This window comes from Bidens hawaiensis, unplaced genomic scaffold (genome assembly GCF_021521415.1).
Source record: "Bidens hawaiensis isolate Kalapana, Puna unplaced genomic scaffold, B.hawaiensis_p1.1 tig00007499_1, whole genome shotgun sequence".
NCBI classification, from domain to species: Eukaryota; Viridiplantae; Streptophyta; class Magnoliopsida; order Asterales; family Asteraceae; genus Bidens; species Bidens hawaiensis.
The window spans coordinates 106,208-122,351 of record NW_027491525.1 but is presented as its reverse complement, the minus strand read 5'-3'; the positions used below and the strand labels follow the sequence as shown (position 1 = coordinate 122,351).

The window sequence follows — 16,144 nt, the reverse complement described above, 5'->3', positions numbered from 1 at the left end:
TGTGTATGATTGATTGATTGATTGTGATGCACGAGATGCTTAAAAGAAACACAATTAAGGTATAGAAATTAAATGATTAAATTGAAAAAAAAAGACCATATTTTATCAAATTAAATAGTTTTATAAATTCAAATTATATTTTCTAATGGAATATTCATATGTATTCACGCAATTTCTTCATATTCACACAAAAGATGCACCCGGTGAGTTTATAAGTTATAAGTATATTTTTTAATAGAATATCGATAACTAACAAAAAATAATAAGATGTTTAATTAGGAATGATATAAAAAACATCATATATGTAATATTAGCATTAATAAAACACAATTTTGTATTACAGCTTCGAAAGAGATGGATGAAAATCCATGGATCCATGAAGGTTGAATTTCTTGTCCTTATCATCTTAAATATACAAATATCATTTATTGAATTTTACCACATTCATCTCTTACACTCGAAAGTAAATAAAAATTTATTTAATAAAAAAAGGAAGGTATGATTTCATTAATTATTTAAATATTTTGATTATATTAGCATAATATCAACATATTTTTAATCCATATAATTTAGGTAGTTGATTATTTAATTAAAGGATGAATTGATATCTTTTAATAACAATTACATAAATATTTTTTAATAAAAATAAGAAAATAGTTTGAGCGGGAAATTTAAGCTATGAATGAATTTTCAAATGACATGTGCCCCAGTTATTTTCTTTTATTTGAATAGATATATATAATATCTTACCTTCTTAAAATAAAAACTAGTAATCAAAACTAAAAACATTAACAGGGGTGTTTGGGATTGTTTATTTTAACCAACTTATAACTTATTAACTTTTTTAAAAAGTTAAAATATAATGACAGTGTTGCAAAAATCACTAGTCGCTAGTCGGACAACGTGGTCGGGATTATAAATAAATCAAGATTAATTGGATAGAACTTTAATGTATAATTTTCAATTTTACATATACACATACACATTTTGACAGGAATATTGCTGGAAACAACTGATTTGACCGGTATCTCGCTAGAATCCGCCGATTTTGGCTATAACCTTGTTAAAAAAAGCCAACAAAGTTCAAGATTGAACTCTATTGTATAATCTCAATTTTATACTCACACACACATTTTGGCATGAAATTGGTAGGAATATCGTTGGAAACAACAAATTTGACCGGTATCTCGCTAGAAACTGCCGGTTTTAGCCATAACCTTGTTAGAAAAAGCTGACTAAGTTCAAGAGAGAACTTTAATGTATAATTCTCAATTTTATATACACACAAACACATTTTGGCATGAAATTGACAGAACTCTCCCTGGAAACCGCTGATTTAACAGGAATCTCGCAAGAAACCGCCGATTTTGGCCATAACCTTATTAGAAAAAGCCGACTAAGTTCAAGATCGACCTTTAATGTATAATTCTCAATTATACATATACACAAACACATTTTGGCATGAAATTGACAGAATTCTCGCTAGAAACCGCTGATTTAACTGTAACCTCGCTAGAGACCGCCGTTTTTTGCCATAACCTTGTTAGAAAAAAGCGACAAAGTTCAAGAGCGAACTTCAATGTATAATTCTCAATTTTATATATACACACACACATTTTGGCATGAAATTGACAGAAATCTTGCTGGAAACTGCTGATTTAACCACAATCACGTTAGAAAAAGACAACCAAGTCCAATTAATCATGAATTTAGACGGGCTTAATCATTGATCGATTAATTCGCCGATTAGCCCACAATTTGGGATATGCTTGTTTTACAAACGGGAAAAGTCGCAAAATAAAGAATCCCAAACACTCCGTTATCGTAGTTATTATATTATTATTGTTTCTGCTACATGTTCGTCGTCACACTCATAACCACCATCACCACCAACCTTTGTAAGCAGCCTCTGAAATGATGGTTCCGTACATTCATCGATGCTCAATGCATCTTCATTTACGTTGATTTCATCATCGATCCAAGGTAATCTGCTTTTCATTTCTGTTATTATTATCCTTGATTTGTTTCTAATTCTGTGCCCTAATTTCGTTTAGGTTAATGTAATTGATCGGTTAATAGTTATATTGCATGTTAATTGTTCTAATTACATGTGCGATTGAACAATTGGAAGTTAATAAGCCCTAATTTTTGTGAAACCCTAGGTATTATGCTTTTTTCGTTATTCTGATTGATTATACAGGTTATTGATCGGTTATCAGTTAGGTTATTTTTTAATTGTTGTTATTGCATGTGCGATTGAACAATTGGAAACTTTATAGCCCTAATTTTTGTGAAACCCTAGGTATTATGCTGTTTTTCGTTATTTTGTTTGATTATATAGGTTATTGATTGGTTACTAGTTAGTTTATAGGTTAATTGTTGTTATTACATGTGCGATTGAACAACTGGAAATTTCATAGACCTCGTTTTTGTGAAACTCTAGGTATTATGCTGTTTTTCGTTATTATGTTTGATTGTTAGTCGATTTCGGTATTATGCGGTTTTTTCGTTATTATGTTTGATCACTAGTCAATTTCGGTATTATGCTATTTTTCGTTATTATGTTTGATTGTTAGTTGATTTCGTCCGTCATCTCGGTTTGTTTAGGTTATTGATTGGTTACTAGTTAGGTTATAGGTTAATTTTTGTTATTTCAAGCCCTAATTTTTGTTAAACCCTGGGTATTATGCTGTTTTCGTTAACTTGTTTGATTATTATTTAGTTTTGTCTGTCATCTCGATTTGCTTAGGTTATTGATCGATTACTAGTCTTGGTTTAAAAAAGCGTTAGGCAAGGCGAGGCGTTTTGGTTCAAAAATCCGAAGCGCTAAGCGCTAGGTGCGAAGCGAGAGCTTCACGCATGTGAGGCGCTCAATTTAAAAATTACTAAAACTTAATTATACATGACATATTTTACTTGAAAATCAATCATAAAGATAAAACATATTTGTAAAACCAAACATGAATACTTAATACGTAGGTTAAACATTATAAAAACATATTTAGAGGTTGCAAAACACTTAAATTCTTAGAGTAAAAAGTAAAAGGTATAGTAAAAAGCAATAATGAAGAAAAATATTTCTTGAGTCATAAACATATGTGTAATAATTAGGTGAGTTTGAACTGATTTAAAAGATGGTAGTGAATAGTGCTAACTGAGGAGAAGATAAACTTGAAACGTCTAGAAGGTTGATATTTGGAGAAGATAAACTTTGAATATGAAAATTAAAGAGTGGTTTGAATTAAATATAGAGTGATAAATATATATAATACTGTTGGGTAATGTTTTATAGATGAGCCCCAACGTTATTATTTTGAGCAGATGGCCCAAACATCTACATTTTCAATCTAATTTGGACTGAATCACATGAGGCGCTGCCTCAAGCGCCTCACGCCTCTCGCCAGCAAATGCGCCGCCTCAGGGCGTCTCATGTGTTTTAGCGCCTTACGTAAAATAAGGCGTTTCCAAAACGCCTCGGGCGCCTCACGCCTCAGGCGCCTTTTTAAACCAAGTTACTAGTTAGGTTGTAGGTTAATAGTTGTTATTACATCGGCGATTGAACAATTGGAAACTTTCTAGCCTTAATTTTTATGAAACTCTAGGTATTATGCTGTTTTTCGTAAATTTGTTTGATTATTGGTCAGTTTTGTCTGTCATCTTGATTTGTTTAGGTTATATTGATCGATTACTACTTAGGTTATAAGTTAATTGTTGTTATTATACATTTGCGATTAAACAATTGGAAATTTTCTAGCCCTAATTTTTGTGAAACTCAAGGTATTATGCTGTTTTTCGTTTATTTATTGGTCGGTTACTAGTTAGGTTATAGGTTAATTGTTGTTATTATACATGTGTGATTAAACAATTGGAAAGTTTCTACTTTCTAGCCCTAATTTTGTGAAATCCTAGGTATTATTATGCTGTTTTTTTGTTAATTTGTTTGATTATTAGTCGGTTTTGCCTGTCATCTCGATTTGTTTAGGTTATTAATCGGTTACTAGTTAGGTTATACCTCTGAAATGATTCCGTACATTCATCGCTGCTCAATGCTTCTTCGTTTCCGTTAAATTTATCGTCGATTCAAGGTAATTTGCGTTCATTATAGGTAGGGGTGTGAAGGGTGTCGATCGTTTTGGGTTGGCGCGCCAACCAATATATTTATTCGTGTCGTGTTCGGGTTAACCCATTTTACGTTTAACTACGAATATGAGGAATATCTAGTGACTTAGTAACAATTTAAACAATTAATTACTATTATTCGTATAAAAAATCTAATTGTTTTTGTGTATTTATCTCTCATTCCCAATTAACAAACTTTGGTTTACATGTTCAGCTCAAAATTAGAACGAAGAATGGAAATAATTAGAGAACAGACGGTTAGAACTAATAAAATAAAAATGTTGGAAGTGAAGAGTTGATGAAGGTATAAAAATAAATTAGTTATACTTATAAAAGTTAATAGATTTATGAAAAATTAAAAATCTAAGTATGCAACTTTATAATCTTACACTTCTTATCTCTAAAATCAAAATATTAACTTCTCTAAAGTTCTTAAATGGGTTAACAGATCAACCCACTTTTTAAAGGTTCGTGTTCGGGTTCGTTTTTTTAAATGTGATGTTTTCCGGTTGAACTGTTTAAGAAAACAGGTCGTGTTAGCCGACCCAAAACCTAGTTTTTTCCGTGTCGTTTCAGAAATTGCTGTCCTAATTATAATTATTGATGCTTTTAGGTTTTGTTTGTTGATTTGTTAAAACAATTGGAAATTTTGTACCCCTAATGTTTGTGAAATACTAGATGTTATGCTGTTTTTTTTATATATTTAAGTATTTTGTTTGATTATTAGTCAATTTCTCAGGAATTAGTGGATCTTTCTGTTGATGATGGTGGTTATGTCGATTAAATTATCTGATGGAAGTGTGATGAGAAGTCGAAATGAAAACGGTAGCTGTTCTGTGAATGGGGCTTCTGTTCGTCCGCTCAAATGGAAGCCTCGTAAAGTGTCTGCTATTAGGGATTTTCCGCCAGGATGTGGACCAATGCTTCAGCCAGACAATGTTGTTGTTGTTCCTCAAGAAGCTGAACCAATTCCAGTTCCAGTTCTAGTGCCATCACCGGTTACTGATAATCATGTAGCTAGTGATGGTGCTAGGACAGATGAACCGGTGGTGTCGGTTGTGGAAAATTTGGTGTATAATGAAGAGCAAAATGGATATGTTTATAAAGTGGATAATGGTGGTAGTGTTGCTATCAAGGAAGTTGGACCAAAGATGAAATTTACTATAAGAAGAGTTTCTGCAGTTCGGGAGTTCCCTCCGTTTTGTGGACCGAATGCAGAAGAACCTACAGAAGAAGAACGGATAAGAATTAACGGAAGGAGGAGTGGTGGGACCAAGTCAAACAGGAGTATCAAAAGCGCATCTGGTCCAGAAAACTCAAACAAATGAATCAAGTGACCCTTCTATAGCAAATGAAAAGACGAAAATGATAGTGGAATCGAAGACATATGTTGAAGACGGGAAAATGATGAAGTCGGAATCAAGTAAGAAGGTGCAAAACATAGGTCAAGCCTGTAAGGAGCTTGTGGTGTACACACGTGACAGTGTTGTGAAGAAAGCATCTCCAGTTGATGTTGCTCATGTATCAGATTCTGAAGATGATGAAGATTCTGAAGATGATATTCAAGACAACAAACCGCTTTCCCAAGTTCAAAAGGACTTGAATATAAAAAACCGGGAAGTGGGATCCAAGAAACATGTTCAAAAGAGACCGGTGCATGATACTAAGAAACAGGTATACATGGGAGACATGATTAAGGTGGTCATGGGTCTAAGAGCTCCATCATTTTCTGCACCGGGAGTTAAACGAAAAGATCCAACCAACAAGCCGAAAGGTCAAGCATCAACAACTCCAAAAAGTTCTAAGAAAAATAAAGAAAAGGTTGTTGGGGAGCCGAGCTCTACTGAGAAGATTGTTTCTACTGTTACACATGAAAAGGTTGAAAAAGATTTGACCAAAAAGACGAAGGGAGGTGCTTCAGCGACACCAAAAAAACCTATAAAGAAGAAACCAAAAACTGTTTCTTATACTGGTACACTCGAAATGGTTGTCAGGGATGAAGATTTTGTTTCAGACATTGAAGAACAAGATGAGGGTTCTCTTAATTCACAAGGACTACATGATATGGATGTTACATTATTTTCTCATGGTCCCAAAAGTTCAGATGATGCCCGAAATAAGGTCCGGAAAACTTTACGTCATTTTCAACATCTATGTAGAAAAATCTTGCAGGGTGAAGAATCGAAAAGTGGTGACCTAAAAATGTCAATAAGGCGTGTCGATCTTGCAGCAAAAGCTCACATGGATAAACTAGGTAAAACCCCTGCTTTAGGTGAGAAAACATATGGACCGGTACCCGGAGTTGAGGTTGGAGACGAGTTTCTGTACCGGGTGGAGCTTGCTTTGGTGGGCATTCATCGCCCGTATCAGGGCGGCATTGATTATGTTAAAAAGGGGCAAAAGTTCTTTGCAGTTAGTGTGGTTGCATCGGGTGGTTACGATAACGAAGTTGATAAACCCGATTGCTTGATGTACTTAGGTTCGGGTGGGATTGGAAAAGATAAAAGCTATGAAGATCAAAAACTCGAGAGGGGGAATTTGGCTTTGAGTAATAACATAGACTTGAAGTATCCCGTACGTGTCGTCCGTGGATATAAAGTCAAATCCGCTGAGTCAGGGGATTCAAAATCCAAGATAGCAACAACTTACATATATGACGGGTTGTACACAGTGGAGGCTTGCCATAAGGGGACCGGACCAAAGGGTAACATGGTTTACAGATTCGAGTTTAAACGAGTTCCGGGTCAACCGCCGCTGGCGATACGAGAGGTCATGTCGAAAAAATTTAAAAAACGAGAAGGCATTTGTATTAAAGATATAGCTGATGGCAAAGAACCGTTTCAAATATGTGCAGTCAACACGATTGATGATGAAAAACCGCCCGAGTTTACTTACATTTCAAAAATCATGTATCCCCACTGGTATAAACCCATCCCAATTGAAGGGTGTGACTGTGGCGGACGGTGTACCGACAAAAGATGCTCGTGTGCTTTCAAAAATGGTGGCGAGATTCCATATAACCGCAACGGTGCAATAGTCGAAGCAAAGCAGTTAGTATACGAATGCGGCCCGTCTTGTGGGTGCCCTCCCACTTGTTATAACCGTGTCACCCAACACGGTATGAAGATCCGTCTCGAGATTTTTAAAACCGAGTCACGGGGATGGGGTGTTCGGTCGTTGAGTTCGATTTCTTCCGGAACCCTTTTATATGCGAGTATGTGGTGAGCTTCTAGAAGATACTGAATCTGAGAAACGAGTGGGTAATGACGAGTATTTGTTTGATATTGGGCAAAACTACAATAATTGTTTGGGTAACCCCGATTCAAAACCCGAGGAGATCGTGAAGGCGAGTGGTGGGTTTACTATTGATGCTGCGTATTACGGGAACGTCGGTCGGTTTATTAATCATAGCTGTGTGCCAAATCTTTATGCTCAGAATGTGATTTATGATCATGATGATAAAAGGATGCCGCATATAATGTTGTTTGCCGCTGAGAATATTCCGCCGTTACAGGAGTTGACTTATCATTATAACTATGCGATCGATACTGTTCATGATGCTGAGGGAAACATTAAGGTCAAACACTGTTATTGTGGGTCTTCAGAGTGTACTGGAAGACTGTATTAGGTAAGTTTAGTATTAAAAGTTTTAACTGAATTGAGAGGTGCTTATGTTATGTTTTTTACTTGGGCGTTATGGTTTTTGGTGTAGTCCGGTGTTGTAGGTAAGATGCCCATAGTTTCCTTACTGCATTACTAAGAGACTGTGTTCATATTCTCTGTTTTTTAAGGTTTGTAACTAGCGAACTCCTGTTTTAATTATGTCAAGTTTCATGTTTTTCATTTACTAAACAAATCGAGAGCTGTCATGACAGGTAAAACTAATGATAACTTTAATAAACGATACACCAATGTGACAATGTGAATGAATGGTGCTTATTTGTTACCACCAACATATTTATAAGAGTACAGTATCTTTTGTATATCGAAACTCATGAAAATTATCACACACATTACTACCCATACACAACGTAGATGTTACCTTGTTAAAATAGTTCCCAAAACTCTTTGATTTGAATATATGGTAAGCATTGAAACAATCAAACTCATAACAAAAACTTTCAAACACTCGTGTTTGTTTTGCGTCGAACACAACTAGTTGAAGTAGATGAGTAAAGCAATATACATGATGTGCTTAAATTTTATATTTTAGAATTGAACTATTGAAGCTTAGTCTGTTGAACTCACCAACTCTAGTACTTGTCATGACCTTGACCTCTAGCCTTAGTCAAACTCAATTCGTATCTTACAAATAAATCATCAATGGCATATTTAAGAGATGATACGGATGTTTTAAATTACAAGACCAGTACATTACTCTTATAAGTTATAACCACCCTACATCTATCAATATATCGAACAACCAGTCATTTTATCACACCCCGACTTAGGACCTAGGCGTGTAACCAATAGTTAGTACATGTTTTGTAAATATATCATAGTTTAAGGTTGTAAAACAGAAGTTATGTTTTAAAATATCAATATATTCCAAAAGACAGGAATTCAACACCCGCTAGTTTGTTACAAAAGAGTTGAAGTTATAAACCATAATTTACAATATTTTAATATTAAAACTTCATGAGCCATCAGATCGTCTAACGGCTAGACTCCAACTCCAGACGTCTAATCTTGATTACCTGAAAACAGTTATAAAATACGTCAGCAACGCATGCTGGTGAACATGTTGACTCAAAATATTTTAATACTTAATTATTCCCTCGAGACATCGTAGAACTCGGCCCAACATGGCTTAGGAAACAATCAAGTTCTAAAAGTCTGAATAACTATTACAAACTCCAGCTCAACTCGAAACCACTCAGCGAACACCGCAACATTCGAGATCGTAGCTACTACCTATATACACAAGATTATCCTCCCTCGAACATCGTAGGTACGCGGCCCAACGTGGTGGAGGCATAATCAAGCGTGGTGCGGTGTGCCCACCGTCTAACCACATATGAAAGGATCCAGACAAACGTATACGATAACCTGAGGGTCAGCGATTACTTTTGTTTATAACGTTTTAGGGATATGCAATCCCATGTAATTATTTTAATGACTCGATTTAATAAGTTGTAAAGAGTTTAGACATATTCACATTTGTTATGATCAGTTTAACCCACTCATGTAATCTTCTTGTTACCTTAGACCTAAAGTACGAGAATAACCTTTTATAAATACTAGATTAACGATCTAGCTTTTTACCTCTAGTCTATTTGCATAATCATTACCTTGATAATCATTTCTCTTTTATAAAATACTTGGACCTTTAGTCCAAGAAGTTTCATCATTTAAACACTACGTTTCTTCTTCATGAAGAAACGTATATACCAAGTTTCTTACTTCTTAAGAAACATTATAAAATCTTTATAGTTATAAAGAAATAATATTTTATCTATACCATCGTCTTATGAAAATTATATTTCACTTATTATATAATCAAGGTATAGACTATACACTCGACTAGGGTCTAAGCCATATATAATAAAATAATCGGGCGAAACCCCTTCCTTGTATGGCTTGTATTTCTAAGAAATGCCTAAGCTTGACGCGGGCAGCACTCCTACTTGTCGTTGGTATCGAGGGAATGATCTAACAACAATTCTACGCCTTGCACGTATTTCGAGAATGAATCGTCGGGGCGACAGAATCGTAGCACGTATTTCGAGACAAGTGAATGTGAAGTGAGATTTTGAGATGCATAAAGCAGTGCCCGACACCCCTATTTATAGGGCTGAGATTGTGATCCATCGCGATACACCATGGGTCAAAAGGGGATCCATCACGTATCGCGATGGAGCGCTTAACCGCCACGGAATATAATATTCCATCGCGTATCGCGATGAAACTTTAGTTCGGCCATCGCAGATCGCGACGCCCCCCACTAGGCTTAATTGGTCACCTAGTAAACCCGCCACGTGTTGCCACGTAGCTGGACACGTGTCACGATTACTTCTCCTGGTCATCGCGTATCGCGATGACCCAAATGGTTTGGGCAATCGCGTATTGCGGCACCGCCCATCCTAGGGCGATGTGATGTACTTGTCGCGTATCGCGATGGATTATTCCTCTGATCCATCGCGTATCGCGATGAGTCTTGAAATCAAAAATTTTGCTCATACCCTTTGCCTTCGTCGTCGCCATCGCCATCGTCCTCGCCCGAGTCCGTGCGCGTGCACGTCGGGTGCTCCACATCCTCCGCTAGGACAACTTGATGCATGCTAAGCATAAAAGAATATTACTATGAAAACTCCATAGCTTCCAAATTTATCCGACTCGTAGGGGCGGATAAGGGCCCTTACTCCATCCCACACAGTGTATTACTATCGTCCCTACCAGACAACATCTACCTACACAAGCTCGATCAGGAGATGGGGAGGATCCAACAGAAGTACGAAATTCCGATTGTTCAGAGAATAAGATCGGTTATATTAAGGACAGGTCGTATTGATGACCAAGAAGACTCTAGAGAAGAAGCAAGCTTCAACCCTCCCCAAGACAACAGAGCCATCATTCACTTTCCATTTAGGATGAAATTTATTTTACTTATTTATACCCATGAAAAGGAATTCCATTTTCTTAAAACTTTTCATGTGGGATAAATTTCTTTCCCCCATTTCCTCAATATGAATACTTATAAGTTAATATAGTTCATATATATTATTTCTTTACCATATTTATTATTAAATTATTTTTGGATCATTCTATTTTCAAAGTTAACAATTTTACCAAAAAATAAATATTGTATTTTTGGGGATGTTACACATTTGTTCCTTTTTTTTATATCGCTTGATTGAAACATATTATCACCACCATCTTTAAAAATCTAGTTTAATATTTCTTGTGTAACACAATTAATGGTGTCCTTTTTATTGTAAAATTAAAGTTACAATATTTGATCTGGTCATTTCCAATCCATTCCCTAGTATAACATTACTGATTCTTTCATTTTATTTTATCAAATATTGTAACTTTCAAGATTTTCTTTTAAACACAATCTAATGTTGACCTTTTGTGGTCAACAATTTTATTTTGAATCAGTGTCACACTCTCTTGAACCAAAAACTAGAAACCTTGTTATCGGACATATGAGCAGTTCTCTTCCTATAACAAAAACATGTAGAGGCACCGGGCTACAAGTGTTTCTCTGCACTGAGCAATATCTTATGAAATCACTTCCACACAAACACATTCGCTAACAAAACAACGGTGAAAAAGAAGAAAAAAAGAGCAATTGCAGTCCAAGATAATACGGAAACACCAATAATTAACAAACAATACTTATATCCTAATGTCTTAGTTCATAAACAAAAATATTTTGGATTTTAACTGCCATCCCTTTTACAATACAACCATATCCATATGGCCACATTAAAATTTTTATGGTCTTCATATCAGCCAGGTACAAGTAAAGCAAAAGCTATTACCAACCGAACGCTATCAGATTAGTTGCGCTCTCCTCAGGTCCGAAAGTACGCCTCTATCTTGACTCCCCCTCTCATTGTAAATAACCTACATATATGATTCAGTTTTATCATAATCACATGATCAGATTATAAAAAATATAGTTAAAGGGTCCAAAACGTTACTCTACCTTATCAATGATTCCATATTCAACAGCCTCACTAGGACTAAAGTATTTCGGACGCCTTATATCTTCTTCAATCTGCTCTTCTGTCTTGCCTATATGCTTTGCATAAAGTTTCACCTTCAAACATAATAATAAAACAAAAGTTACATTTACGTAACCAATTAGTCAAATAAGTTTTTTGGGCATATCACATATGAAAAGGATTTTAAGTCATTGAATATACCAATTCAGTTTTCACATTCTTTATTTCTTTTCTCATAATCTCAACATCAGTTGCTTGACCTTGAAATCTTGCAATTGGCTGCAAAATAATCAAGAAAAATTTAATAGTCAAATCCGTGTGCAAAAAATGACTTGTTATATTTTATAAATTCAAATATTTTTACCTGTTTTATCATGATGGTTGAAGAGGGTAGAGCCGAGCGGTTTCCCTTTGCACCAGCAGCCAATAGCAATGCAGCCTCTCCCCATGCATTTCCAACACACAGTGTAAAAATAGGCGGCTTCACATATCTAATTAACACATAAATCAGTTATGAATTATAATAACTGCTTCTCTAATGGTGTTCATAGTGTAATAGTGAAAAGTAATAAAACTTGCTACCGCATAACGTCATAAATTGCAAAAGCCTCGGTTTCGTAGCCCAACTTTTCACCACCCTGCAAAATGTACAAACATACAAAACAACTGAATCTCAACATATTCATTCTACATGATTATTTAAAGGAATAATATTATCTAATACCTTAGTTGTTCCAGTAGAGTTTACATATAGGTAAATTGGCTTTTTGTCATCTTCATATTGTAGGTAAAGAAATTCTGCTAGTATCAGTTCTGTGACAGATGGGACCAGAGACATGCCTAAATACACAATTCGGTTCTTGTATAAATAAGATGCTAAATCTGGAGGTGGTTGTTCCCATGCACTTCCCCTTGAGAAAGGAATGACCTGTCATAATTATGATAATTACGTTTAACAAACTGCAATTTAAGGCATAAACCGAAGACCAAACCATTAACCTAAAAATTAACAACCAACAAAACCAATCAGTTATGGTTAATGTGTCCTCGTTAAGCGACTTTAACCGACCAAACCTTGTATGTTTGTGTTTTTCCAAAATTTATACCTCTATTTTCATATTTTATACCTCTATTTTCATACTTTATATCTCTATTTCTAGATTCGAACATTTAAATTCATGCTGCAACTATCTATAACCGAGTTTGGAACACCATAACCAAGCTTGGAACTGGCATAGTTTGACTTAAAACTTCATAATTGAGCTTGGAACGTGATAACCAAACCATTTTCAACCGGAACAAAGGAAAAAAAATGGTTAACTAGCCTATGGCTAACCAACCATTCGGCTATGGTTATGGTTAAACAAATATGGATGTAAACGAGCCAATCCGCTCGCGAGCTACTTAATACTAACTAGCATAAAAAGCTCAAATATAGCTAAGCTTTAACGAGCTCGAGCCTAAAAATAAGCTTGTTTAATAGATGAGCCAACCTTCATTTATCGAGCTCGAGCAGTCTAGCGAGCCTACATGAGCCTAGTATTTAAAACTTTTTATTTGATATATATTTATTTAGTAATACTTATAATATATATATGACAGAAGTAGATGATATATGTTAGGGGGTGTTTGGGATTGCTTACTTTTACCAACTTATAACTTATAAACTTTTTGAAAAGTAATAAGGTGTTTGGGATTGCTTATATTGTGAGAGGAAAAGTTCCATAAGTTACAAAAGTGTAACTTATTAACTTAATGAAAAGTTATAAGGAGGTAAAATAAGGAATCCCAAACACCCCCTTAGTTATGTTATATATAAAGTTATGACTAAATATACATATAAACACAATTATTAATAAATAACAAACGAGCTGAGCTTGTGCTTAAAAACTAGTCATAAGGCGAGCACAGGCACGAGCTCCTGGGGTCGTTTAGAGCTTGTAATGAATCTTCGATAACCTAATTGATGTAGTGGATGAAAAGGTGGAAATTGACTAGTAATCATCAGCTTAATATAATAAGTAACTCCAATCAAACATTATTAATTAATTTTTCAAATCAGCAAACAAAATAATGAATGAAGGAAAACCTAATTTAGTATAATTTGAATTTACCATAACAACACCGGCGCGGCGTTTGGCGTGGGAGTTGTAATTAGGGTTGAGGGAAGTGGGTCGGATCTTTTGACCCGAGAAGTCGCTGGAGAGACTTGTACGGACGTAGGGGGAGATAAAACTGGTGGCTGAGGATGATTTAATTGAAGAGGCGGTGGTTACGAGGCGGTTGGTTCGTGAATTGGTGGTGGTGATGGGGAAGAAAGAGGATGAAGCCATTGTCGTGGTGACTTCCATTCTTCTTGTTTGTTTTGTTTGTGTGTTGTCAACAATGTGGTGATGAAGATGAGGGTGTTTGGTTGGGGGGGGGGCAACCATTTTGACCCGAACACTTGCCCAAGTATTTCGGGTCAAATAAGGGTAAACCAACTATTGTTATCTTTCAATAGTAAACAAGAGATTCGAGAACCGGGCCTGGTGTAAATAATTGGTCTGGGTCCTAGATGTGGTTCTCGGGTGCTAGAAGCGACTGTTAGTACTAGATCCGTTTGTTTGTTTGTTTGATATGAGATAGTTTTTAATTGGGTAATTACTAGGCTTGTATTGCAGTTTGTAGAAAACAATAACGCATACATAACTAACCAATGGTAATTCGCATATTATAATTTCTCAAAATAATTGTCTTAAAAAAAGACAATTCAAGCTAATAAAATGAATCAAGTCATACAGAAAATAGCAAAATCAACTAGGTTGTATAACTGATTTAAAATACAAATAAGTTCGGGGGTCTTCCTTCAAACTTGTTGTTGGACCTGGACCCGAACCCCTACCCGATTAATTTCACATGCTATACCCAGGAACCGACCCTATTAAACTATAAACGGGTTTCACGAGTCAGGGTCTTGCAGGTCCTACGGCATTTCTATTTTTTAAAAGTTAAATGTATTTTTTAAATGATCATAACCTTTTTATATTACATGAGATTTGTAAGGCCCCGTCACCGGTAACCCTACTTTCGTGTTGGATTTACTCATAAACGCGGTTCTAAATATCAGAGTTAATTAAAACATTCGCGGAATTTAAAAACTTTCATAAAACATTTCATAACAAAACACGTCTTGTCTTAAAACATCATTTTGTCTTTCAAAATAAACGAAACATTAAACTTAAACGTCTTGAGTCTTTCGATGCCAGCCTCTTATTCAGTGCCACGTGTCTCCTCAAGCGAGCTGCTTCATCCTACTCACCTGCGTGCATACTAAAAGTCAGCTACGCTGAGTGAGTTCTAGTTAATCATACACTATACAATACACATAAACTTATATTCTTTCATTCATACTTTCATTCATACTTTCATACTTTCATTCATACCTTCATTCATACTTTCATACTTTCATACTTTCATTCATATTTTCTTTATATACATAATCCTACGTTTTAAAGAGCCTTTCGCCCTATAACCTCACAGATATTATAAGGGTCTGGTCCCTAACATCACAGATATTATAAGGGTCTGGTCCCTAACATCACATATATTATAAGGGTCTGGTCCCTAACATCACAGATATTATAAGGGTCTGGTCCCTAGTTCTCGAATATTAGTAGGGTTCGATTCCCTCTTCGTTACCATACAACCATACATCATACCTCGAGTATTATTAGGGCTCGGTACCCTTTTCGTAACCATACAACCATACAACCGTCTTTTCCTTCTTTTATTAACTTTATTACATTCATACACATAAGCATACATATCATACTTACCTTATACATAGCGTTACAACCTGACGGTACGTGCAATATCCGAAGATCGTTCACGTACCATCAAGCAATCATTCATACATATCACATATATCACATATGGCATACACTTATCACTTAGGATAAATGTATTAACAACACATCGAGTATGCACACAGCCCCGAAAACATAACAAGGAATGGGGCTAGAAACTCACCTGAACACGGTTACGTTCACCGTTAATCGTAATCCCTTTCTTCAGTTGTGCACGGCTGACTGTATAACAAGTATACGCATCAATTAACTATCACTTCTCATATTGCATTTCTATCTTTATATGACCCACAACGAACGGGGGTCCGGGGGCAGCGCCCCTGGCAGCGGGGTCTAGGGGCGGCAGCCCCTAGCAGGGTCCAAGGGGCAGAGCCCCTGGCTGGGGTCGAGCTGCCAGGTCAGTTTGGAAAAATTTTATTTCCATTAACTGTCTTAACACATTTTTCATTAGGTTTTTAATTTCTTTCCTAATCGAACTTGACTTTAAGCGAAGTTAAACCTTAA

At 35.7% G+C, this 16,144-nt stretch overlaps 2 protein-coding genes and 1 pseudogene across 3 annotated transcripts in view; 2 read left to right on the top strand and 1 right to left on the bottom strand.

Annotated features, from left to right (window-relative positions):
• LOC143635420 (small ribosomal subunit protein eS1-like) overlaps nucleotides 1-16,144 on the top strand; it is a 127,212-nt gene that overhangs the window by 85,579 nt on the left and 25,489 nt on the right. The window lies entirely within an intron of this gene.
• LOC143635416 (histone-lysine N-methyltransferase, H3 lysine-9 specific SUVH6-like) lies at nucleotides 1,846-8,010 on the top strand (annotated as a pseudogene). The gene is made up of 2 exons (XR_013154052.1): nucleotides 1,846-1,983; nucleotides 4,847-8,010. The product of XR_013154052.1 is annotated as a histone-lysine N-methyltransferase, H3 lysine-9 specific SUVH6-like (transcript).
• Nucleotides 11,426-14,164, bottom strand: LOC143635397 (ATP-dependent Clp protease proteolytic subunit-related protein 4, chloroplastic-like). The gene is made up of 7 exons (XM_077103248.1): nucleotides 13,907-14,164; nucleotides 12,517-12,720; nucleotides 12,375-12,430; nucleotides 12,157-12,283; nucleotides 11,994-12,071; nucleotides 11,774-11,887; nucleotides 11,426-11,691 (listed from the first exon to the last, which is right to left on the bottom strand). Exons 1-7 carry the CDS (start codon nucleotides 14,141-14,143, stop codon nucleotides 11,620-11,622), a joined length of 888 nt encoding a protein of 295 aa, XP_076959363.1. The 5' UTR covers nucleotides 14,144-14,164; the 3' UTR covers nucleotides 11,426-11,619.

Bases quoted from the DNA above. Each gene is read 5' to 3' on its own strand.
- LOC143635397 (XM_077103248.1), bottom strand. From the start codon at position 14,143: ATGGAAGTCACCACGACAATGGCTTCATCCTCTTTCTTCCCCATCACC. The intron at 12,721-13,906 runs GTAAATTCAAAT...TAATTATGACAG, and splicing joins GCCGCGCCGGTGTTGTTATG to GTCATTCCTTTCTCAAGGGG. The intron at 11,888-11,993 runs GTATATTCAATG...TTATGTTTGAAG, and splicing joins AGAATGTGAAAACTGAATTG to GTGAAACTTTATGCAAAGCA.